Source organism: Procambarus clarkii, chromosome 4 (genome assembly GCF_040958095.1).
Source record: "Procambarus clarkii isolate CNS0578487 chromosome 4, FALCON_Pclarkii_2.0, whole genome shotgun sequence".
Classification (NCBI taxonomy): domain Eukaryota; kingdom Metazoa; phylum Arthropoda; class Malacostraca; order Decapoda; family Cambaridae; genus Procambarus; species Procambarus clarkii.
Genome location: NC_091153.1, coordinates 6,057,918 through 6,083,764, shown reverse-complemented (window position 1 = coordinate 6,083,764; position 25,847 = coordinate 6,057,918). Strand labels below are relative to the sequence as shown.

At 44.6% G+C, this 25,847-nt stretch overlaps 1 protein-coding gene across 1 annotated transcript in view; it reads left to right on the top strand.

Annotated features, from left to right (window-relative positions):
* Window positions 1–25,847, top strand: part of LOC123752120 (monoglyceride lipase) — a 38,575-nt gene that overhangs the window by 10,468 nt on the left and 2,260 nt on the right. The window contains exons 3-7 of the mRNA XM_069334799.1: window positions 1,139–1,245; window positions 17,500–17,636; window positions 18,024–18,179; window positions 20,426–20,499; window positions 22,462–22,648. Coding sequence (XP_069190900.1) covers window positions 1,139–1,245; window positions 17,500–17,636; window positions 18,024–18,179; window positions 20,426–20,499; window positions 22,462–22,648 — 661 coding nt within the window. The remainder of the gene's footprint in view (window positions 1–1,138; window positions 1,246–17,499; window positions 17,637–18,023; window positions 18,180–20,425; window positions 20,500–22,461; window positions 22,649–25,847) is intronic.

The following is a 25,847-nucleotide window of genomic DNA, read 5'->3' as shown; positions in this document are numbered from 1 at the left end:
CCATCCTCCTCCAATCTGTCTGTGAAAAATAACTTATATCGCTTAATATTTTATTCATCCCACAAATGTTACCCTTGTTAGCACACAACCATACTACCTCCTTTCCCCAGATACATTCCCATACCTCTTTCATCTAACATTTTCATTCTAGACAAACCTCACCAACCGCAGATTCCCATGAATTAGCTGAAGTAGCAACCCCAGCCCTAGAAAAATTAACCCTATTCTGCGCATACATAACATTCTTTCCATACCTTTCCAAGTGTTCCCAGTTATCTATTAATTATGTTTTTCAATTGATATATCAGCCACACATTGGATGATATTCAGATGCAGACGATGAGTCACAATAACGAGGCTGAAGATAGATGACCAAAACACCCTAGAAGATGAGGAGACGACGACGTTTCGGTCCGTCCTGGACCATTCTCACAATCAACTTGAGAATGGTTGTGTGGGGACCGAAACGTCGTCGTCCCTTCACTTTCTAGTGTGTGGTCTGGTCAACATATTTCAGCCACGTTATTGTGACTCATCGTCTGCATATGTAATTCTTGTCTAGAATTACATGGTAGGGCAGGGTAGTCCTGGGATTGGAAGATAGGGAGGGCAGGGTGGTCCTGGGATTGGAAGATAGGGAGGGCAGTGGTGCCCTGAGATTGGGGACCAATAGGGCATGGTACGGGGAATAGAGGGAGGGGGGTTTGAGATGTGCAGGGTCTCTGATTATGTGGGATAGGTGGTGGGGGTGGTGATCGAGGGAGGAAAATTGCTGTGGGAGATCTGATCTGTTGCACTTCTCCTTGGGGTTGCTAGCCTGCTATTAGAGGGTATCCCACTAGCCCCTGTGATGTTACCGAGTTAAGGGCTGTGGTTCCCCCTATTCTATTCCCTCTCCCTGCATCTCTTCTTCGCTTCTGTTGTCTTGTCACACGCTTCTCTCATCCAGAAGAAACATTTCTGTGTTTTCTTACATGCATAAGATTTTTATTGAACAAGATTGCCTCTTTCGTGGCTTCGTTTGTGAATGTTATTTTTATCAATTGATGTATTTCCTTGTTAGTGCATAGCCTGAAGACCATGTGTGTACACCGTGTGTTAGACTGGCAGGTATAACTGTGAGTGTTGTACGTTACAGAGGCTTGGTGTTCATCTGTCACGGCTTCGGGGAGCACCTTCAGTGGTACGAGGACCTGGCCCTGCGCCTCACAGCCACAGGACTCCTCGCCTTCGGTCATGACCATGGTAAGTTTCCCTGCCCTAACTACACCATTTGAAGCGCTCTAAGGCTCTTAATTACTTCATTCGTTTTATCTGGGGACAAGCCGCTTGTATATATATATATATATATACGTTAGACTGGTATTAAGATCTCCCCACCAAGGTTGAATTATAGCCACGTCCCCCAGGAGAGACAGATAAAAGGCACATGCATGTTGGACGTATGGATTTTTGCGACTTAAAACCATAAAAACCCCCACTAACTATCCTGTTTAAACCAACGTTGAAAATTATCGCTAACAGAGTCCTTCCTCCAGTGGTAATAATATATTTTTAATATATAGATGTTACACTGAGAAGTTTGCTACCATCTGTCAATGTAATTTAGTGTAAGGTGTAATTTTAAGGTGTGCAGAGTGATTGTAATTAATGACATGCACATGCGCTGAGGGTTCGATTAGAGCCTTTTGTGCCGTGCGTAACCCTGACCTGCACTACCGCTCACAGGGATCGGTATAGACCCACACTAGGCTTGGCCAGGAGCCAGGGACAAAACCTTTCTCATTCAAGACTCGTCTCGCCCTGCGCTCGTGAGCTTCCCGCATTATATAGCATTATTATATACACAAGAGGGCACAAGACCTCCGACTCCTGGTAGCAGGTCCAGAGCTTCCCATAGCTCATGTGTAAGCCTTACCTCACTAGTTCCCCCTGGAACACCGCCAGCCAATCGGTAACTTGTATCACTGCCCCTCCTGTAACTGTTGTATCACTCTCCCTTCTGTAACTGTTGTATCACTGCCCCTCCTGTAACTGTTGTATCACTGTCCCTCCTGTAACTGTTGTATCACTGCCCCTCCTGTAACTGTTGTATCACTGCCCCTCCTGTAACTGTTGTATCACTGTCCCTCCTGTAACTGTTGTATCACTGTCCCTCCTGTAACTGTTGTATCACTGCCCCTCCTGTAACTGTTGTATCACTGTCCCTCCTGTAACTGTTGTATCACTGTCCCTCCTGTAATTGTTGTATCACTCTCCCTCCTGTAACTGTTGTATCACTGTCCCTCCTGTAACTGTTGTATCACTGCCCCTCCTGTAACTGTTGTATCACTGTCCCTCCTGTAACTGTTGTATCACTGTCCCTCCTGTAATTGTTGTATCACTCTCCCTCCTGTAACTGTTGTATCACTCTCCCTCCTGTAACTGTTGTATCACTCTCCCTCCTGTAACTGTTGTATCACTGTCCCTCCTGTAACTGTTGTATCACTGTCCCTCCTGTAATTGTTGTATCACTGTCCCTCCTGTAACTGTTGTATCACTGCCCCTCCTGTAACTGTTGTATCACTGCCCCTCCTGTAACTGTTGTATCACTGCCCCTCCTGTAATTGTTGTATCACTGCCCCTCCTGTAATTGTTGTATCACTCTCCCTCCTGTAACTGTTGTATCACTGCCCCTCCTGTAACTGTTGTATCACTGCCCCTCCTGTAACTGTTGTATCACTGCCCCTCCTGTAATTGTTGTATCACTCTCCCTCCTGTAACTGTTGTATCACTGCCCCTCCTGTAACTGTTGTATCACTGCCCCTCCTGTAACTGTTGTATCACTGCCCCTCCTGTAACTGTTGTATCACTCTCCCTCCTGTAACTGTTGTATCACTGCCCCTCCTGTAACTGTTGTATCACTGCCCCTCCTGTAACTGTTGTATCACTGCCCCTCCTGTAATTGTTGTATCACTGCCCCTCCTGTAACTGTTGTATCACTCTCCCTCCTGTAACTGTTGTATCACTGTCCCTCCTGTAACTGTTGTATCACTGTCCCTCCTGTAATTGTTGTATCACTCTCCCTCCTGTAACTGTTGTATCACTGCCCCTCCTGTAACTGTTGTATCACTGCCCCTCCTGTAACTGTTGTATCACTGTCCCTCCTGTAACTGTTGTATCACTGCCCCTCCTGTAATTGTTGTATCACTGCCCCTCCTGTAACTGTTGTATCACTGTCCCTCCTGTAACTGTTGTATCACTGTCCCTCCTGTAATTGTTGTATCACTGCCCCCTCCTGTAATTGTTGTATCACTGCCCCCTCCTGTAACTGTTGTATCACTGCCCCTCCTGTAATGGTTGTATCACTGTCCCTCCTGTAACTGTTGTATCACTGCCCCTCCTGTAACTGTTGTATCACTGTCCCTCCTGTAACTGTTGTATCACTGTCCCTCCTGTAACTGTTGTATCACTCTCCCTCCTGTAATTGTTGTATCACTGCCCCCTCCTGTAACTGTTGTATCACTGCCCCTCCTGTAATGGTTGTATCACTGTCCCTCCTGTAACTGTTGTATCACTGTCCCTCCTGTAACTGTTGTATCACTCTCCCTCCTGTAATTCTTGTATCACTGCCCCTCCTGTAACCGTTATATAACTGTTCCTCCTGTAACACTGCAGCCTAACAATTCATCACTGCTCATACAGTGAGTGGAGCAACTCATCGTCGTGTTGCCATAAAGTCGGCAGTAATATTTGGAATTATTTTCATCATTTGGGTAATATAATGCTCTTCATTTTAAGAATATTTACTCTAATGAACAAATCCACAAGGGCCGTGAGGATTTGTTCATTTGATGCATCACGCTATTGTGATTTCTGTGTGTAATATTTACTCTATGTTGTATGAAATTAAATCCTTCGTTAGCTGTAACTCGCTAGTTGATCCACCGTATTCGCGTCCTGGCCGCAGTATTCGCGACGACCATTTTTTTATTATTCTTTTCTACCACAGACGTGGCCAGACATTTACAATGCTAAATATACATATAGCATATATACATTTTATTCAGTCCTAAGTTAAAATGCTAATCTAACCTACATAAATACATACATTTACGTCTGTCCAACATAAGCAGTGTTCGAGGTATATTTTTGTATACATAGTGTGATTAATGTGCGATTACAAAGATGAAATATCATTCTGACCAGCTTTCTCATATCATGTATTATATATATACACACACTACATACTAGGAGTTGAAATCACGACAAGCCTGTCTCCCGAAGCCCACATCAAAAGAATAACATTGGCGGCGTATGCGAGGCTGGCTAACATCAGAACTGCTTTCAGAAACCTGTGTAAGGAATCTCTCAGAACCTTGCATACCACGCATGTAAGGCCAATCCTGGAGTATGCGACCCCAGCATGGCGCCCGTACCTTGTCAAGCACAAGATGAAGCTGGAAAAAGTTCAGAGGTATGCCACTAGGCTAGTCCCAGAACTAAGAGGCATGAGTTACGAGGAAAGGATGAGTGAACTGCACCTCTCGTCGCTGGAAGACAGAAGGGCTCTGGCACCTGAGCAGATAGTGGTGTACCCGCCCCAGGGAATGGCTGTACCCGCCCCGGGGAATGGGTGTACCCGCCCCGGGGAATGGGGATGGAGAGCCAGATAAAGAATTAGTAAATAGCCTCGTGTTTGGGGAGAACGAGGCGGTGTGTCTCCGTTTTCTTGGTGGAGCAGCAAGTTATGTTCACATTATCTCTGGTCCCCCGGGGCCCGCCACCACGCTGACGGCGGTGCTCCTCCTGCAGCAGACACTGGAGGCGCTCCTCCTGCTGCTGACACTGGCGGGGCTCCTCCTGCAGCAGACACTGGCGGGGCTCCTCCTGCTGCAGACACTGGCGGGGCTCCTCCTGCAGCAGACACTGGCGGTGCTCCTCCTGCAGCAGACACTGGAGGCGCTCCTCCTGCTGCTGACACTGGCGGGGCTCCTCCTGCAGCAGACACTGGCGGGGCTCCTCCTGCTGCTGACACTGGAGGCGCTCCTCCTGCTGCTGACACTGGCGGGGCTCCTCCTGCTGCAGACACTGGCGGGGCTCCTCCTGCTGCAGACACTGGCGGGGCTCCTCCTGCTGCTGACACTGGCGGCGCTCCTCCTGCTGCTGACACTGGCGGGGCTCCTCCTGCAGCAGACACTGGCGGGGCTCCTCCTGCTGCAGACACTGGCGGGGCTCCTCCTGCTGCTGACACTGGCGGCGCTCCTCCTGCTGCTGACACTGGCGGGGCTCCTCCTGCTGCAGACACTGGCGGGGCTCCTCCTGCAGCAGACACTGGCGGGGCTCCTCCTGCAGCAGACACTGGCGGTGCTCCTCCTGCAGCAGACACTGGAGGCGCTCCTCCTGCTGCTGACACTGGCGGGGCTCCTCCTGCAGCAGACACTGGCGGGGCTCCTCCTGCAGCAGACACTGGCGGGGCTCCTCCTGCTGCAGACACTGGCGGGGCTCCTCCTGCAGCAGACACTGGCGGGGCTCCTCCTGCTGCAGACACTGGCGGGGCTCCTCCTGCAGCAGACACTGGCGAGGCTCCTCCTGCTGCAGACACTGGCGGGGCTCCTCCTGCAGCAGACACTGGCGGGGCTCCTCCTGCAGCAGACACTGGCGGGGCTCCTCCTGCTGCAGACACTGGTGGCGCTCCTCCTGCAGCAGACACTGGCGGCGCTCCTCCTGCAGCAGACACTGGCGGTGCTCCTCCTGCAGCAGACACTGGTGGCGCTCCTCCTGCAGCAGACACTGGCGGCGCTCCTCCTGCAGCAGACACTGGCGGCGCTCCTCCTGCAGTAGACACTGGCGGCGCTCCTCCTGCAGCAGACACTGGTGGCGCTCCTCCTGCAGCAGACACTGGCGGCGCTCCTCCTGCAGCAGACACTGGCGGTGCTCCTCCTGCAGTAGACACTGGCGGCGCTCCTCCTGCAGCAGACACTGGCGGCGCTCCTCCTGCAGCAGACACTGGTGGCGCTCCTCCTGCAGCAGACACTGGCGGCGCTCCTCCTGCAGCAGACACTGGCGGCGCCTGTTGTGCAAGACGAGCATCGTGTCGTTTCGTGGCAAGAGGAGCCATCATCAGCGTTATCTAAGACACTAACGAGCAGGAGACGGGAGCCTCCATGACATGTGCGGCTCTTCGCGGGTAGCGTGGAAGACGCCCTCCTCCGCCCCCTCCTCCATCACACCCGTTATCCGTTGCTTAACCTTGCCGCGGAGTGTTCCGACTGACTTCAAATTCAAATTCAAATAAGTTTATCGAGGTATAATTACACACAAAGGGATGAGGATGACTGACTGAGGTGCCTTTGGCTCTAACAAGTCAATGAGGCTCTTATTCTCAGTGTTGGCTCACTGCAAGGTGGAAGTACTCAACCCACCTGGCTACGTGGCCCATACAACGCTGTTGTTTTAGATTCAGCTACTTAGAACAACAGTTCCAAAGTAGCACGGGCTATGGTGAACCCGTAGTGGACTCACCTGACACAGGAGCGGGGCTGCAAAGCTCTTCTGTACACACGCAACGCCTCAAGTTAACCCCCTACATGTCGACAAAACTGGTTGTGTGCAGAAGTGCAGATCGATTATCTCGTTATTAAGGATATGAGAGCTGCAATAATAAGAATATTTATCCTCCAGTCCTGGCTGAGTTGATCGATGCACTTGAAAACGTAAGAAGATGTACCCGGTGGGTCCGGGAGACATCATCCGTCACGCAGGGTGCAGTCGCACCTCCACAGATCTCCAGCATCATCTCTTGATACTGGTAATGGCTCAAAAGGGCCACCACTTACGGGCTATTCATATTCATGTCACCTCTTGGGTGGGTTAATCTTTATCAATCAATCAATCACCTGGTGGGTCCAGTACCACTATGCTACTGGCACCTGGCTTGCCTTCTTGCTCCCACGCACAGTCATCCAACCCGTCCTCTTAAAATTATGTCGCTTTTCGCTCGTATGCGAAAAATAGACGTAATTTGAAATAAAATCGGCTCACGAAAGTGACGTACTGTCACTACACGTGCTCAGCCAACCTCCAGCTCCAAGACATCAGTCTCTAGAAACTTATCACCTTTGAGTGACAAGTTCTAGATCAAAAGTACCAGTGTTGATTAGGACTTCAATCCGCATTTCTTATTTGGATCTGGCGTGATGGTATGGTGGAGAGTCGGCCCCGGCCACTAGGACCAGCCCCAAACACTGAGACGAGGACACTTGTACTCTGCTACGGCTTCCGCTCACATCCGAGGGAGCTCGGGTTCAATCCCCGCGCAGGACAGACACAGTTGGGCACGTTTGCTTTCACCTGGTGTGTGTGTTCACCTAGCAAATTAGGTCCCCGGGAGTTAGGCAACTGTGTGCAGACGATGAGTCACAATAACGTGGCTGAAATATGTTGACCAAACCACACACTAGAAAGTGAAGGGACGACGACGTTTCGGTCCGTCCTGGACCATTCCCAAGTCCAAATTGAGAACCACTTGAGAATGGTCCAGGACGGACCGAAACGTGGTCGTCCCTTCACTTTCTAGTGTGTGGTTAGGCAACTGTTATTGTTTGCGTCCCAGGCAAAGTCAGTAGTAGGCTTAGGAGTGCCTCGATAAACATAAGTTAACACTTCCTGTCCTCGACAACGGAAATTATTGATCAAACTGTCGTCAATAAGTCTATGCATGCCAACACCTTTTCAGAGAGCTGCAAGACTCGTCGTAAAATATGCATAACAGCTAGTTATTGATTCCCAGACACTAGTTTGGCGAGGCATCTTGTAGTGCAGGCGAGGCATCTTGTAGTGCAGGCGAGGCATCTTGTGGTGCAGGCGAGGCATCTTGTGGTGCAGGCGAGGCATCTTGTAGTGCAGGCGAGGCATCTTGTAGTGCAGGCGAGGCATCTTGTAGTGCAGGCGAGGCATCTTGTAGTGCAGGCGAGGCATCTTGTAGTGCAGGCGAGGCATCTTGTAGTGCAGGCGAGGCATCTTGTAGTGCAGGCGAGGCATCTTGTAGTGCAGGCGAGGCATCTTGTAGTGCAGGCGAGGCATCTTGTAGTTTGACGAGTCATCTTGTAGTGCAGGCGAGGCATCTTGTGGTGCAGGCGAGGCATCTTGTAGTGCAGGCGAGGCATCTTGTAGTGCAGGCGAGGCATCTTGTAGTGCAGGCGAGGCATCTTGTGGTGCAGGCGAGGCATCTTGTAGTGCAGGCGAGGCATCTTGTAGTGCAGGCGAGGCATCTTGTAGTGCAGGCGAGGCATCTTGTGGTGCAGGCGAGGCATCTTGTAGTGCAGGCGAGGCATCTTGTGGTGCAGGCGAGGCATCTTGTAGTGCAGGCGAGGCATCTTGTGGTGCAGGCGAGGCATCTTGTAGTGCAGGCGAGGCATCTTGTGGTGCAGGCGAGGCATCTTGTAGTGCAGGCGAGGCATCTTGTAGTGCAGGCGAGGCATCTTGTAGTGCAGGCGAGGCATCTTGTGGTGCAGGCGAGGCATCTTGTGGTGCAGGCGAGGCATCTTGTAGTGCAGGCGAGGCATCTTGTAGTGCAGGCGAGGCATCTTGTGGTGCAGGCGAGGCATCTTGTGGTGCAGGCGAGGCATCTTGTAGTGCAGGCGAGGCATCTTGTAGGTGCAGGCGAGGCATCTTGTAGGTGCAGGCGAGGCATCTTGTAGTGCAGGCGAGGCATCTTGTAGTGCAGGCGAGGCATCTTGTAGTGCAGGCGAGGCATCTTGTAGTGCAGGCGAGGCATCTTGTAGTGCAGGCGAGGCATCTTGTAGTGCAGGCGAGGCGGCATTTACTGTCTTAATTATAGTGGGTGGCGTTGTGAGTCAGTCAGCCATCTCTATACTTTACACCCACCTTTGTCTTGTGAGACTGAGCAGCCAGGTGTCCACACTGAGCGACCAGGTGTCCACACTGAGCGGCCAGGTGTCCACACTGAGCGGCCAGGTGTCCACACTGAGCGGCCAGGTGTCCACACTGAGCGGCCAGGTGTCCACACTGAGCGGCCAGGTGTCCACACTGAGAGGCCAGGTGTCCACACTGAGCGGCCAGGTGTCCACACTGAGCGGCCAGGTGTCCACACTGAGAGGCCAGGTGTCCACACTGAGCGGCCAGGTGTCCACACTGAGCGGCCAGGTGTCCACACTGAGCGGCCAGGTGTCCACACTGAGCGGCCAGGTGTCCACACTGAGCGGCCAGGTGTCCACACTGAGCGGCCAGGTGTCCACACTGAGCGGCCAGGTGTCCACACTGAGCGGCCAGGTGTCCACACTGAGCGGCCAGGTGTCCACACTGAGCGGCCAGGTGTCCACACTGAGCGGCCAGGTGTCCACACTGAGCGGCCAGGTGTCCACACTGAGAGACCAGGTGTCCACACTGAGCGGCCAGGTGTCCACACTGAGCGGCCAGGTGTCCACACTGAGCGGCCAGGTGTCCACACTGAGCGGCCAGGTGTCCACACTGAGCGGCCAGGTGTCCACACTGAGCGGCCAGGTGTCCACACTGAGCGGCCAGGTGTCCACACTGAGCGGCCAGGTGTCCACACTGAGCGGCCTGGTGTCCACACTGAGCGGCCAGGTGTCCACACTGAGCGGCCAGGTGTCCACACTGAGCGCCCAGGTGTCCACACTGAGCGGCCAGGTGTCCACACTGAGCGGCCAGGTGTCCACACTGAGCGGCCAGGTGTCCACACTGAGCGGCCAGGTGTCCACACTGAGCGGCCAGGTGTCCACACTGAGCGGCCAGGTGTCCACACTGAGCGGGCCGTCTTTGTTGACACACTTTACACCTAATCTACACCCCCCCCCCCATACAACCCTAAGTACGGAATATACGTATACCCATATGACATTCGAGCTGTCACATGTCATTTTACTTTGTCACGTGCCCTATACACATGTTGTTTTGTCCACATTTCATTATGATACACCAACCTGTCCTCTTACAAAGAACGTCGCTTTTCCCACGTATGCGATACATAAGGCCAAAAAATTGTCGTATTAGAACATGGAAGCGGTTAGCGAAAGTGACGTACTGTCCCGTTTTCTGTTTTGGGTCCTCTGGTAGGTTAGGAGAGACCACTTTAAATTGACCGTTTTCTTGACGTTGGGAGACCATAGGAGGACGGGGCTGGATAAACAACGGGTACAGGAGGATAGAAATAGCCTAAGCTACTCTGTCCCTTTGAGATGTATTTTTTTCTTGTCTTAATAAACATACTTGAACAACGGGTAGTTGGCATAGCTCAAGTGCAGGGGGGAATTGTGTAAAATCCTGGTTTGTGTCTCGGAGAGGCTGCAGGATCCAAATAAATTCAGTAGAATTTCTGGTTGCAATTCTTATACCATGTCGTAGCTCAGTCGATTAAGGCAGCGTCTGGGATGCTCACGGACGTCGGTTCGACTCCTCGTCACGGCTCTTGTGGATTTGTTCACGGGTCCGATAGTTGCTGTTTGCACTCACTCTTGAGAACGTGCACTGTTTGCACTTTCTGCACTCTTGCAAGAGTCAGTTGACCACAGGTGGGGCTGTGTCATGGAAGAAAACACTTGACGCACATACTTTATATATAAACAGCTTCCCGCCATACACACACCGAAACTACGACGGTACAACGTTCCAACAAGTTTTAACACCTAACCAGTTATAACAACCCATATAGCAAGTTGTAACAACGTTCTAACCAGTTATAACAACCAATATATCAAGTTGTAACAACATTCTAATACGTCATAAACACGTTAAGCCAAGATGTAACAACTTTATTACAAGTTGTAACAAGCGGAAAATAGAGACAGGGTTTGTGTTTCCAGGGTTCTGCCTCCCTCTTACAGGTTATCTGAGTAGTGATGAAGCAGCTATGTTAATTACCACGCTTTCTCAGGTATTACAGGTGTTAGCGTGCACGTGTTTAACATTAGGAGCAACATGTGTGTGTGTGCAGGTCCCACATAGCTGTACTGGGGCCACTCGGCATAATCTCTCCTGTACTTAGCAGTGTCGGAGAGTTTAAGATCTTTAATCAAAATGGTTACATATAATTCATAATAATAATAATAATTGTGTCGGAGGGACAGGTAGCCAGTGTGTGTGTGTGTGTGTTTACTATTTTTATTTACTATTTGTGTCTACAGAATCGAGCTATTAGCTCTTGAACCCCACCTTTCTAACCAATCTTTAACATCTTTACCACCAATAACATCTTTACCACCAATAACATCTTTACCACCAATAACATCTTTACCACCAATAACATCTTTACCACCAATAACATCTTTACCACCAATAACATCTTTACCACCAATAACATCTTTACCACCAATAACATAACAATAACCAATAACATCTTTACCACCAATAACATCTTTACCACCAATAACATCTTTACCACCAATAACATAACAATAACCAATAACATCTTTACCACCAATAACATCTTTACCACCAATAACATCTTTACCACCAATAACATAACAATAACCAATAACATCTTTACCACCAATAACATCTTTACCACCAATAACATAACAATAACCAATAACATCTTTACCACCAATAACATCTTTACCACCAATAACATCTTTACCACCAATAACATAACAATAACCAATAACATCTTTACCACCAATAACATCTTTACCACCAATAACATCTTTACCACCAATAACATAACAATAACCAATAACATCTTTACCACCAATAACATCTTTACCACCAATAACATAACAATAACCAATAACATCTTTACCAATGTGATCATTACTGTCTTCTTATATGTGCTATCAATCTGCTGTACGGTGTCTGTTAATCTTGTTTAAATAACCAATCAAGTTGTCAATGTAATCAACCAGAGCTTTAATATACCAATGTGCTTTAATATACTTACTATTCTCTCTCATCTCATTTTTTTTCTTGCAATGTATCTGTTATCATTTTATTAATTCTGCTAGAATTTACCTACTTAAAATTATCTGTTAGATTAAGGACCTGCCCGAAACGCTGCGCGTACTAGTGGCTTTACAAGATTGTAAATACTATGCTATGTATCCTCACAAACCCAATGTACCTTCTTATATATAAATAAATAATTAAATAAATAAATAAATAAATCTATTTATGACAGTCGTAGCTCAGTCGATTAAGGCAGCGTCTGGGATGATCTCGGACGTAGGTTCGAATCCTCGTCACGGCCCTTGTGGGTTTGTTAATCTATTTATGGTTAAATCCTCCCCCCCCCCCATACGCAGGAAGGGTGTGTGGGGGGGGGGCCACTACCGCCCAGGGGATGTGTATGAGGTGCAGAATAATAAAGAAATAAATCACGTAAGTTAAAGCGGTATACAAAGGCAGTGACAAGTGTTGGTTACCGTCTTTTAAGACCACAAACATCCACATCCCTTACTCTCGTGTTCTTGAAGATATCCTCATAATGCTCTCAGAGTCTGCCAGTGCAGACTACTTATCACATGCATCTGTATGACTAACCATCCTGTGTGATGGGGATTTTTAGTATCACTGCTACTTTATTCACTCTTGTGTTGATGATATCCTCATAATGCTCCCAGAGTCTGCCAGTGCAGACTACTTATCACATGCCTCTGTATGACTAACCATCCTGTGTGATGGGGACCTTTTAGCACCTCGTAGGCACACACACACTGTACCTTCTTGACACACACTGTACTCTCCTTCATATAGTCCAGGGGCAGCTGGATATATGCACTTAAATGTGTTAATAAAACAAAAACCATTGTAACCAGTTTACCGCCTACCACAAGACCAGACTTGTGAGGCGGTTGACCTCCCGATAGTGGCGCCGTAAACACCCAGTTTCTCTTCTGTTGGTCCACTCCGAGGGGTGAGCATTGCTTCCTATTTCTTTGTCGCCTACAGAGAAATTGCTAACCATCGCAAACCACCCAAGGGAAGGTTGAACTGAGCGGGTGTGGAAGAGCAGTGGGAGAGAGAGAAAGAAACTATCAGGAGGCAACGCCAAGTCACTACGACTGTATAGCACTTGAAAGGAGTCAGGATAAAGATTTGGGATGGGACGGGGAGGAAGGAATGGTGTCCAACCACTTATGGACGGTCGGGGATTAAACGCCGACCTGCATGAAGCGAGGCCGTCGCTCTACCGTCCAGCCCAAGTGGTTGGGTAAAGAACGAGCGGGAGGTGTCGGACCTATTATCGAAAACACACTTCCGAACCCTTCGTCGATGTTCATGTCCGGTCGTTACTGCAGAAGTGTGATATGTAGCAGAGTGGGAGCTAGCTGGACATGACATACAGGGTGAGTGTGTCGAGACTTGGGCAGCCTGGTTGTTCACCCTGGCTGTTGTGGTGTGGTCATTACATCACCCCCTCAGCTGGTCATCTGATGAGGCTCGCAGTATGGGTCGGCACCACACTCATCCTTGTCAGTTGCTACATGTGTTGCACTCAACACATGCATAATATTCTTGTCAACTGAGGCAGTAGTCAAGTACCATGCCAGAAATGTCTTGTACCGAGGTGTATAGGAGCTCTTGCCAGCCTGGTCATCGCCACCAGTCCTGTACTTCAGGAAAGATGATTTGATCACTTTCTTGGGCAGGCAGTATAGCTGAACAAATCCACAAGGGCCGTGACGAGGATTCGAACCTGCGTCCGGGAGCATCCCAGACACTGCCTTAATCGACTGATGCTCCCGGACGCAGGTTCGAATCCTCGTCACGGCCCTTGTGGATTTGTTCATTTGATGCAACACGTTAGTGTGATCTGTGTGTGTGAAGCAGTATAGGTGTTGTGGTCCGCGCTGTCTTGACGTGTCAGCACGTCGTCAGCTTGGGTATCGAGGTTATAGCCAGCCTTTTATAGAGCATGATAACAACATAAGAATAAAGGTTTGTTCATAAGGATAAAGGTAATTACAGAAGGTCTAGTGGCCCATACGAGACAGCTCCTATTTATATCCACCCAATCTGATCCATATATATATGTCCATCTCACGCTGGAAACAATCAAGGGACCCCACCTCCACCACCACCACACTTCCGGTTCACCTTGTGATAACTTGCCAAACGTACTTCCATTGTGCGCCGTTGCCGAATATCTTCGCAAATGTCAAGCAAGTGATGTTCTTTTTTTTCCGGTGGGGGAGAGACCCGTCTCGCCCAGATTTTCTAAAATGCCAATCACAATTCTTAACTCTAATTTGGAAACTTAGAGTTCGTAGTTGTCATAGTTTCTATAACTACTCTCGTGAGATAGTCACCATCACTGTCGACTCAGTACAAAATATAGATGATCAAGTCGTTAGTCATCCCTCACTCAGTCTATTTTGATTGACAGTTACACACACTCAAGATGCGGACGCGAGAGGGGGCCAGAGATGATCTTGTGGGCTCACGTACTGTATAGGAAGGAGAATAATTTAACACGCCAGGAAGGGCAGCGGCGGAGCCCCACATGGCAGCCAATTCACCTCAATTTCCATCTTGTACACGAGTTATTTATATAAATAATAATAACAGTTTGTATTGGAGATATTCCATTGGAGAATTTCGGCCCCGTGGAGAGGGGGGACCTGCTGCATGGGTAACAGCTTCTTCCCCATATCAATCTACCCTGGCCTTGCGCCCTGAAGAAGAGGGACCTGCTGCATGGGTAACAGCTTCTCCCCCGTATCAACCCCGTGTAATGTTTGTACACTTGTTATTACTTATGAGACTAGCACATGCAAAACTGAGCTGCACAGGCAAAAACAACAAATACGACAAAGAACTGAGGGACAAATCAAATGAGTTCGGGTACTTGACACATAAACACGCATTTAAAGATAAGCAGAGGGTCGAGTGATAGAGATAGCAAGGCAGAACAAAGTCCTCTTCATAGTGAATCGCTGCTGCCTATATCTCTTAACAAATCTAAGAGCATGCATCTCTAGCATTAACCCTTAAAAAAAAAAACTAAAAGAATGTCCTAGATCAGGGCTGGCGAACCCGTGGCACGCGACCAACGTCACGAAACTGTCGTACTAAAATGCCCTTATCCTAACCTACCAGAGGACCCAAAACAGAAAACGGGACAGTATGTCAATTCCGCGAGCCGCTGCCACTTTCTAGTACGGCAATTTTTGACCTTATATAAAATATACGTCAAAATGCGACGTGCTATTGACGGGTTGAATTTTGTTGACGTGCGGCATGTAAAGTCACGCCTTTATTTATTCTTTAAACCCCCACCAATAATAAATCAATTTATAAAGATTATCATTACTACCAAATGAAGCAGCACGTGATTTTTACACTAAATTACAGGGATCTGAAAAAACACTTGGCGTTATGTTTGATAACATAAAAAACCTTTGAAATTAAACTGATAATTATTCTTTAAATATGAAGTCGATAATAGCACTTTTAACCTAACCGAAGACCCACGAACAGAAAACTGGACATTACGTCAATTTTGCGAGTCGCTATGATTTTTTAGTACAGTAGTTTTTGACCCTATGGAATGTATACGTCAAAATGCGGTGTACTATTAGGAGAACGGACTCCAGTAGGTCCGGAGATGGCTATAGCGAGTCCTGAGAATGACCTACGGTGGATTGCTGTATCCTGCAAAGAGGTGAATAACTTGAGTCCCAGGCTGTGGTAATGGGGGCCCGCCTGTTGTGGTGGAGTCCCATGCAGGCTGTGGTGGTGGTGGGGTCCACCTGTTGTGTTGGAGTCCCAGGCTGTGGTGGTGGTGGGGTCCACCTGTTGTGTTGGAGTCCCAGGCTGTGGTGGTGGGGTCCCTGGCTGTGGTGGTGGTGGGGTCCTCCTGTTGTGGTGGGGTCCCAGGCTGTTGTGGTGGGGTCCCAGGCTGTGGTGGTGGGGTCCGCCTGTTGTGGTGGGGTCCCGGGCTGTGGTAGTGGGGTCCCAGGCTGTGGTGGTAGGGTCCGCCTGTTGTGTTGGGGTCCCAGGCTGTGGTAGTGGCACTTCAGGCAGGAGATCCAGAAATAAAATATAATAATATCCAGTAAATACAATGAAGGGTCCAGAAGATCTAGTGAACACAGAGATGGAAGTGGGACCGAGAGTACAGTAAATATGGAGTCCCAGGCTGTTGAGGAGGCGCCACAGGCAGGAGGTCCAGAATAATAATGAGATCAGAATGTCCAGTGAATAGAGATGGAGCCCCCTGAAGACCTAGTAATTAAGATGATAGGCCAGAAGGCCCGGAATTAAGGCACCAGAAGAACCAGTAAATAAGATGATGGACCAGAGGATCCGGTCAAATAAGGTGGGACCAGTAGGATCAATAAATTAAGATGAATCCAGTAATTTCGCTGGTCCTCTGAAATAGCCTTTGTTATAACCTTTCATCCATTTAATCCTATCACCTCTTACTCTTTGTCTGTCAAGAGAATGTAAATTGAGAACATGGAGAAAACTGCATTAGCATTATTAGCCTAGTCGTGGAATCTCGTCTATATACACCAAAGGTAAAAATTTTAATTGCGACATTAACCTAATGAGAACAATACTCTAAAGTACTCTACACATGCAGGGAGATATAGTGGCCAAAAATTTTGAGTGTTTACCATAAGTATAGGGGCTGTAAGGATGATGTAATTAAAACATAAAATACTGAACAATTTGGAGGATGTTGATCCAGTAAATTTTTTCAGTAGGTCGTAATGCAACACAAACAAGGATCAACGGTTTCAAGCTCAACAAGCCACATTGTAGGACTGAGAGCAGGACATCTTCACCCACAGGGTTATAAACACATGGAACTGCCTACCCGCCGGAGCTGTAAATTGCCAAAACTCTATTAACATTTAAAGTACAGCTGGAAAAGATATAGGCAAATGGGGGGGGGGGGGACCTTCGACAAGCCGCCGGCTTCCTGTCATCATCGAGGCCACTAGTGTTCGTGGCTCTCAGGTAATAATTAGCACTCGCCCGGTGTCTCGCGAGCACTTTGGCCTGGGTTCGTATCCTGGCCGGGGAGGATTGACTGGGCGCTAATCCCTAACTGTAGCCTCTGTTTAGACAACAGTGAAATATTTACCTGGTTGTTAAACGATTTGGCGGGTCGTATTCCGGGGAAAATTAGGATTAAGGACCTGCCTGAAACGCTGTGTGTGTGTCAGTGACTACAAGAATGTAAGAACTCTTGTTCATATACATAACAAAATATTAGTTTATTCCTCCTTCCTAACATTTAAGTGTTAGCAGGTATATAATTGGTGTCCATACGTTGTTTGATTAGTTTATCTTCAACAGACGTGACAATATTTAAGTTTTTCTGTCCACCATAGTTGAATGAATGTTAGTAGTAACACATGGTTTATATTTTACTACAAATTACCTACTTAATATTATCTGTTAGATTAAGGACCTGCCGGAAACTCTATGCGCATTAGTGGTTTAACAAGATTGTAAAAACATTAATGTTATGTAACCTCATAAGCCCAATGTACCTTCTTGTATATAAATAAATAAATGAATATTTTGCAGTGGGACACGGGAGATCGGAGGGTGTACGTGGCTACATCGAAACTGTGGATGACTACGTGGACGATGTTCTCCACCACTGTGATGACATGCGCCTGCAGTACCCAGGGCTACCCTGCTTCATTGTTGGCCACTCTATGGTATGCCAACCCGGCCTCCCGCCACCCTTCTTGCATCATAACTACTTTTTTAACGCATTTTTCTCTAAATAGATATAAAGAATCTAGGGACTCAGCCTGCCCCTTTTCACCAATTAAGTCCCCTTGGTGGTAGGGGGTTAGTATTTGGCTTGGCACCTCTCTTAATAGGACCAGTTGGACCGATCCCTAATATTAATATTTAATAATAAATATGACTGTGTGTACCTAAGCATATTAAACAAATAAAACAGCTAATACACTGGTTAGGTACTGAGGCCACCCAGGAAATAGTTTTCTATTAAATTCAACCCAATTTTATTTTATGCAGAAGCAAGTCAATAAATCTGTTTATACGGTATAAGTTAATAGCAATGTTCATTGTTGCAGGGTGGAATGATTGCCATTAAGTGTGGAATGGCACGGCCTGAATACTTCGCTGGGGTGGTACTCATGGGTCCTCTCATCAAAGCCAACTCTGCTGAGGCCACTGCACCAAAGATCTTCCTAGCTAGAATGGTCGCTCGAATTCTACCTTATATTGCCGTCAGTATCTTAACGGTGGTAATGAAGTATAGTAACATTAGCAGTAAGTGGTATTACTATTATAAATGTGATAATAAATTGCACTTTTATACTTCATTAATTATGTATCTCCAGTTTTTGCTTTCTATGAGAAGCCCCCTCGGTAGCACACAGAGCAACCTACTTGGGAACCTGTCAAACTTTATGTACCACACAAGGCTCTATCAGGTTTTATGAGTGCCACCTGGGGACCAGTACCAGAATCTGATGCACTCAGTAGAGGGAAAGGGAATCTAGGTATTTTGCCCGAAACGCTATGCATATTAGTGGTTTTAGGTATTGTATGTACTAGCTCTAAGTCCAACATTATGTTTGTAACTCTTCATCAATGTATGTACTTTTACCTGAATAAAAAAAATTGAATCTGAAATTAGGATCGCTACAGTAAACAAGAGAAACCCACCAGGAAGATATAGCACACCAAAACAACTGCTTATGCCACATTTGCAATACTGATCCTGTGTAAATAATTGTTATCCAGGCAGAACCACTCATTCATAACACTTGATGGTAAAGTGAGGGAAGTTTATGCAATGATGATCAAACTTTGGATAGTGTTTAAGTGAACAGTGCTCCTATTTTTTTTATTAAATGTTATTTAACTAGATTAATCAGTGGCATGACCAAAACAGATTCTGAAATTTGGATAGTTGTGCTATGAAGAGAAGATAAATTTCCTAAAGCTGTCACAACTAGAAGATAGACAATAAAAAGTTGGGGCACAATTACCACATACAAAATAGCGATAATTTGAAAAAGTTGATAAAAAAAATTGTTCTATTTGGAGCAAATATTAATAAGAGGACAGTTACAAAATCAAGAAACACTGATGTAGAAGAAATGTCAGAAAATGTCTTTTCAGTAATAGAATAAGTGGGGGGGTTAGAATATTTGGGTTATATGCCAAAAATTAATAATAGGTAATTATGCGAAGCTTTCAGATTCACAAAACATACACATGGTGCTAAATATCCGAACTGGTTTCAGCACATCACCCGAGGTACTACTTGTTGGAGATTAACAGGTCAGATATATGGCCAGAGCCTTCTGCACGACAGATTTATAAAACAGGAAGTTCAGTGGGGCCTTACTGAATTAGTTGGTTGATTTGGCTAGTGAGCCTAGCCAGCCTTGGATCGAGTGGGCACTGAAGGGTCAGTTTCCTTGTAAGTCCCTGTATTTCCATTCAGATCCTCTACTGGTTACCTATGTACAGGTATATTGTCAGTGTTACCCATGGGGGGTAGCCTGTATGCTTATGCTTCCACTTGTTTTGGCTCCATGGTGGGTGTGGGTGCTGGGAAGTGAAGTCCTAATTTATTTATTTTTGTGTGCTTCCTTTTCCAACTTGACACACCCCTCCTCCCTCTGAAACTCAAGTGGCAGGCAAACCAGGCCCTCAAGCCAGACCTGCTGTGTGTTGGGCCCCTGGCCTGGCTTTGTCCTAGACTCTCCCACTCCCTTTGTGGTTATTGATTTGTCACCTGGGATGACCCCTTCCCAGTTTAAGATGGTACCTTATGCTCCGTCACTTCCAGTGAGGTTTGTTATAATGGCATTAGGCTTTGTTCAGTTTTTAAATGCTTTATAATTTGCATCTACATCATATTCCAGTGTGAAGTTACCCACTATTTTCTACATTTATGTACAGTTGGAACAATAAGTGAGCAGGGCATCATTTAAATTGAGTGGTCATGAGCTGAGTATGTGAGACTGATATGCAGTGTGGTAGATGGTTAGAACAAGTTAAGTGAGGTGGTGGAGGTCAAAACAGTCAGTAGTTTCAAAGCATTATATGATAATGCTGGCAAGACGGTACCGCAAGCGTAGCTCTCTTTATGTAACTACACTTAGGTAATTACAATACAGTACTTGGCAAATTTTGTTTGCTGAAGCTCCCACTCAACTAATTGTACTTGTCCAATTGTGGTTGTGGGCTTCAACTCTTTAATCCTGCTTCTCAGCTGTCAATAAACTGGTGTATGGGTTCCTGACATTGTTAGGCTCTATAATATCTACATTTGGAACTGTGTATGGATCCCAACATCCATCATCTTACTTCTTAATGTATTTTGTTTGTTCACTACACTGACACTGAACAAATTCTTTCTAATGTGTCTGTGGCTCATCTGGGTACTTAGTATGTGTGTGTGTGTGTAGGTAGGTAGATAGCAAAGTTATGCATGACCTGTGCTTGTATATTGCAGGTTGCTAAATTGAAGTTGGACCATGTTACCCGAGATGAAGAAATGAAGACTAGAATGAAAAAGGATCCTCTCAGGTATTGGTTAGTCTTCAGTTGTCTGTTTATAATAATAATACTGTATAATAATAATTATTTTATTTACAAAAGAGAGGATTAAATTATAGGTGTTATTTAGTACTTACAGTATTTGAGTATTTTTTAAAGCCACATCACGTGGCAAATCTAAAATCATGGAACAAATCTAAAAATGTTCATGAAGTGAGTAATGTTTCCTTCATAGTGGAAGATGCAACACTGCATATGCTGAATATCAGGTAAAAAAAAAAAATCTATTCAGTTCAGTATCTCAAGAGTCTGAATGTCTGTTTCTTGTGCAGGCGATGAGCCACAATAACATGGCTAAAGTATGTTGACCAGACCACACACTAGAAGGTGAAGGGACGACGACGTTTCGGTCCGTCCTGGACCATTCTCAAGCCGAAACGTCGTCTAGTGAGTGGTCTGGTCAACATGTCTGTTTCTTGTTCTTGACTTCTGGGAACTGTGGGTAGGGGTCTGCAGAATCATTATCCCCACACTGAACACAGCAAGGTTTTCTGTGCTTATAGGAATAAATGAGATTAGTTAGTTTTGCTTCCTTAAGAATAATTTTACTGTTAATTTGATTTACTTTACTAAAAGATTTATTGTACTTTACTGTCTCTATAGAATCTATAATTACTCCTTCTATTAACCCTTGCACTGCTCACCTATTTTCGGCAAAAACGTCTTGGTGCAATTGTCAAGGACATATTTTTGTTATTTTTACAAATGTTCAGGTAAATTTAATGTCAAAATGTTTCCAAAGTCAACTATTTCCATTTCAAAACACAAATAGTAATGAAAACATTAAAAAACATTAAAATATAGCCAAATTAAAAAACAAAAAGCACAACTCTCTGAGCGCCTAAAGGCGCTTTGCGCAGTGCAGTATAAGTGTCTCTCTTTGATACTTGAGCAGTTATATAATATTTTACTATTATTAAAATTCATCCTATGATTAAAATCCCAACAATGGTTAATGATGACATTATTCTTATCAATTTTTTTTTTTTTTTTTGTGTTCATTTACTCCTTAAAATAAACCACGCAGTCTCTCCAACATATGATAAATTGCAATCATTACAATTTATCACATAAATACTGTGATGTTTGTGATAAATTGTAATGATTGCATTTTATCATATGTTGGAGAGACTGCTCGTGGTTTATTGGAAAGAGTTAATGAACACAAAAAAGTAGTGACAAAAGAATAGTGTCATTGCTAACCATTCTTGAGATTTTAATCATAGGATGAATTTTAATAATAGTAAAATTGTGTATAACTGCTCAGAAATCAGAGAGACGCCAAATAGAAGGCGTAATTATTGATTCTATAGAGGTTATCTTGAGATGATTTCAGGCATATAAACGCAAGTTCTTAGTACATGCACTGTATCTTGTTCAGGACATTTTATACAGTACCTTATAAAAGGATGTAGGTTACATCTGAAAATTTGTTTTTTAATACAGTGTACATTTAAACATAAATTGGGTTTTTCCTTAACCTTCATTTAAGCACTACTGCATTGTAGTAAGTTTCTTCATTGTATGAATCATGGGTAGGGCAGGTACAATGCCTAAAGCCACTTATATATTTAGTATTTCTAGCATAAAATAAAAAAAAACTAAGATTTAAAACTAAATGAGATAAAAAAAATAATGAATTGAGGTAGATCAATAGAAAATGACAATTATTACACGATGATTGGAACAACAAAAGTATGAACAGAACATATTCATATTACAGCATAAACGGAAGGAATAGTTATTAAATTTTTACATGGCGGATAACAGTACAGGTGCAGTAATTAATATGCAATCCATATTATTATCCACCCATATTGAATACTTATTATTATAATATACTGTAATTATAATTAATTAATAATTATAATATAATAATATAGAAGCCACATTATAAACAACTAAACAACAGCCTTTTTAAACTTACCGTAGATACCAAGGTGGAATCCGAGCACGGTGGGCAATCGCAGGGATCGACACACTCTTGTATTTTGAGCATCACATGCCTGAGGTAGAGTGGCCTTTCCTCATCCTACATGGAGAGAAGGATCTGCTGTGCTCACCTGAAGGATCTCACATGCTCCATAATCAAGCAAAGAGCACTGACAAGACTATAAAGGTATATATAATTTCTTACCAATGTTGCTTAATATAAAATCCAGTCAACTCTTGCTTTTGGGTTTGCATATTTGATGAGGGACAGACAGAGTAGGGTAAAAACTGACACCATAATAAATTTTACAATCAAGATCTAGATTTATGTAAGCTTTTATTACAACTAAATTTTTCCAATGACAGGTTTTGTTCAATGGATGTTCCACAAGTTTTACTGAGATAGAATATTGAATCATATGTAATGCAGAACCCTCAAATATTAGATTAAAATGTTTAAAAATATAGCTTGTCAAGCAGAATGGCTCTTTCTGTAGCACCATGGTAGCTCCACAGAACTTACAGCACTAGCACTCCAGAGCCACCACCGATATGCCAGGTTCCTGAGACAATCTCGACCCGGCGGAAGCAAAGACACAAACAAAGACACAAAGACACAAAGACACATACTCTGCCACATGGGAATCAAAGATACCGATTTGTATACTTCAGTCTTGTCATCTGTAATGTTTTAGTGTGCAGGACTGAAACTCCAAACTCTTGGTGCTGTTTATTCAGCCCATCCTCCTAAAATTATGGTGGTCACCTTACTGTACTTAGGAATATTGCACTGTTCTTGTATCCTATATATAGATGTATGTACTTTTGTCTAAATAAATTATTACATTATTATTATTATTAACTATTTGGTGGTAAGTACCATTATGTAGTGATGGACCACCAGAGTTGACTTTTATATTACTGAATTTGGACAAACCAGAAACTTTATCTGCAGCATAAATATAAGACCTAACATAACCTCTCCTAGCAATCCTAGGCCTAATGTATGCTATCTTAGACCTCTTGTAGTACATATATGTGCTATACTAGGCCTACGAATATTTGTTTTTGTAGCTTTATTTTTTGTAGAATCTATAGAATTAATACACTGTAGTATTCGACTTGAGAATGGTCCAGGACGGACCGAAACGTCGTCGTCCCTTCAACTTCTAGTGTGTGGTCTGGTCAACACACTGTAGTATAAAAAGTAGTTTACTGGTGGTTCATTACTACATGTTGGTACAGTACTGTCATATACAGTTACTATACTGTAAGTATTATCATTTCAGTAGAATAAGTTGTATTCATTTCACATTCACCTGACCATTTTAGTCTCTTGGTATGGAATGTGGAATAGGTGAAAATTGGCCCCACACAACCTACAAATTATGCGAAAGGCTTTAATTAAAGAACTCAGACCAAGAAAGAGATGTAGGGTGATTTTGGGTAGAAAACTGTCACCTGAGGACCACATAAAGAACATTGTGCGAGGAGCGTATGATATGCCTTCCAACTTCAGAATCGCTCTTAAATCCTGTACATGAATGACGAATACTAGAGAAATTGTTCTCGACCTTTGTGAGGAAAAAGTTGGAATATGCAGTGGTTGTTTGATGCCCATATTTCAAGAGGCACTTCAGTAAACTGGAAAAAGTGCAGACATGCAACAAAATGGCTTTTGAAATTGTAAAACAAGAACTATGAGGAGAGGCTAAAGGTTATAAATTTGCCAAAGTTGGAAGATAGAAGAAATAGAGGTGATATGTGCAAAATGCAGTAGTAATAGGAATCAACAAAATTTACAACGGAATTCTTTAAACCTGCAACATCAAGAACAAGAGGTTATACATAGATTCAAGCTAAGGAAGTATTGGGAAGACAGAACACCATGAACATAGCTCTCATACTATAACTATTCTTCCATAATTATACTTTGGTAATTAAACAAATATACAGTACATCGTGAATTCAGAGACAATTCCATAGCAAATATTTAAAACGTGTAAATATTTAATTAAAAATGAGCCGCTATGTGAAATCTTAGCCAAATATCCCCAGTTTGCTAACTGTATATAGTAACTGGGTGATTGTAACCTTTTCACCACTGCCCATTGGTTAAGGGGCAGTGTGTAGGATAAACATATTAATTATGACACTAGCTCTTTGCATACTGTATATCAGTTGCTTAATTTAGAGACTGTACGTGTGGTCAGTCTTGATCCCATTGTTGATGTGAAGATGTGTACTGAATTTTGTAACTAGTTCATCAAAACTGTAACTTGTTTAGCTAAACAAGTTTGTTGTAACTTTGTTTTAGCTTTGGGGTTCAGTCCATGAGCCCATTATGTGCCTCTGTAACCCTTTCCACTACTGCCCACAGGATTGGTATGGGAGGCATAATAAATGAACTAAGCTATACTAAATATAAATATTTAATGTATTAACAGACCTGGTTTTGAGGACAAAGTACTAACCACTATCCAGATGTAGCAACAACTAGAAAGAAGTTTTCCCAGAAAGGACACCCAAGCTATTCAAGAAAAAAAAAGGCTAAAATTACGTCGGAGAAAAATAATCGGCTTGGAGCACACTACGTGGGTGACAAACACAATCATGAAGCATAATAAGAATCAATACATAAAGCATACAGTCCCCCCTTTGTCCCACTACCTGTAGGACAGAATGTCAACATTACTTATCAATAAGGATGATTAACGGGTGTCTGCGAGTGAGGGTGTCACCCATCCGGAACTGTGTGAGATCTGGTGATGGCTAGATGAGTTGGAGCGGGTATTGTTGAACCAATACCTACTATTGTTTGATTTATTTTTATTAAAAGCAGTTATTTTGTTTTCCATATGACTTTCTAGGTAGTTTTCTTCATTTTGGGTGGATCTCTAATCTCCTTGATGAATAAACCAGATTTTTGTAACTAGTTTCCAATAGGCCAAACAAGTCTAAATTCCTAATACAGTAGCATAATTACCTAAGTGTAGTTACAGGATGAGCTATGTTAGTGGTGTCTTGTCTTCCCAGTACTCTTTGTCATATAACACTTTGAAACTATTGACAGTTTTGGCCCCCACCCCCACTTAGATTGTTATAACCATCTGCCACTCACTATCATTTTGCAAACTGTTTGCAAAAGAAAACTTTATAATATATTTTCGTCATCTTTGTTTCCTTAATTGGAATCGCCATCCATTTGTTCGTAAAATTACTGGTTTCAGAAATTCCTCTGTCAATTTGGTTCGGCTTAGGTAGTTCGGCTTAGGTAGCAATTTTCACCAGAATAGGGGTTTGTTTTGGAATGCTTACCTTTCTGGATGCTTGACCCGGTCGATGGCAGACATAGAATGCTTCCAACCACACGGGGGTTTCTATAG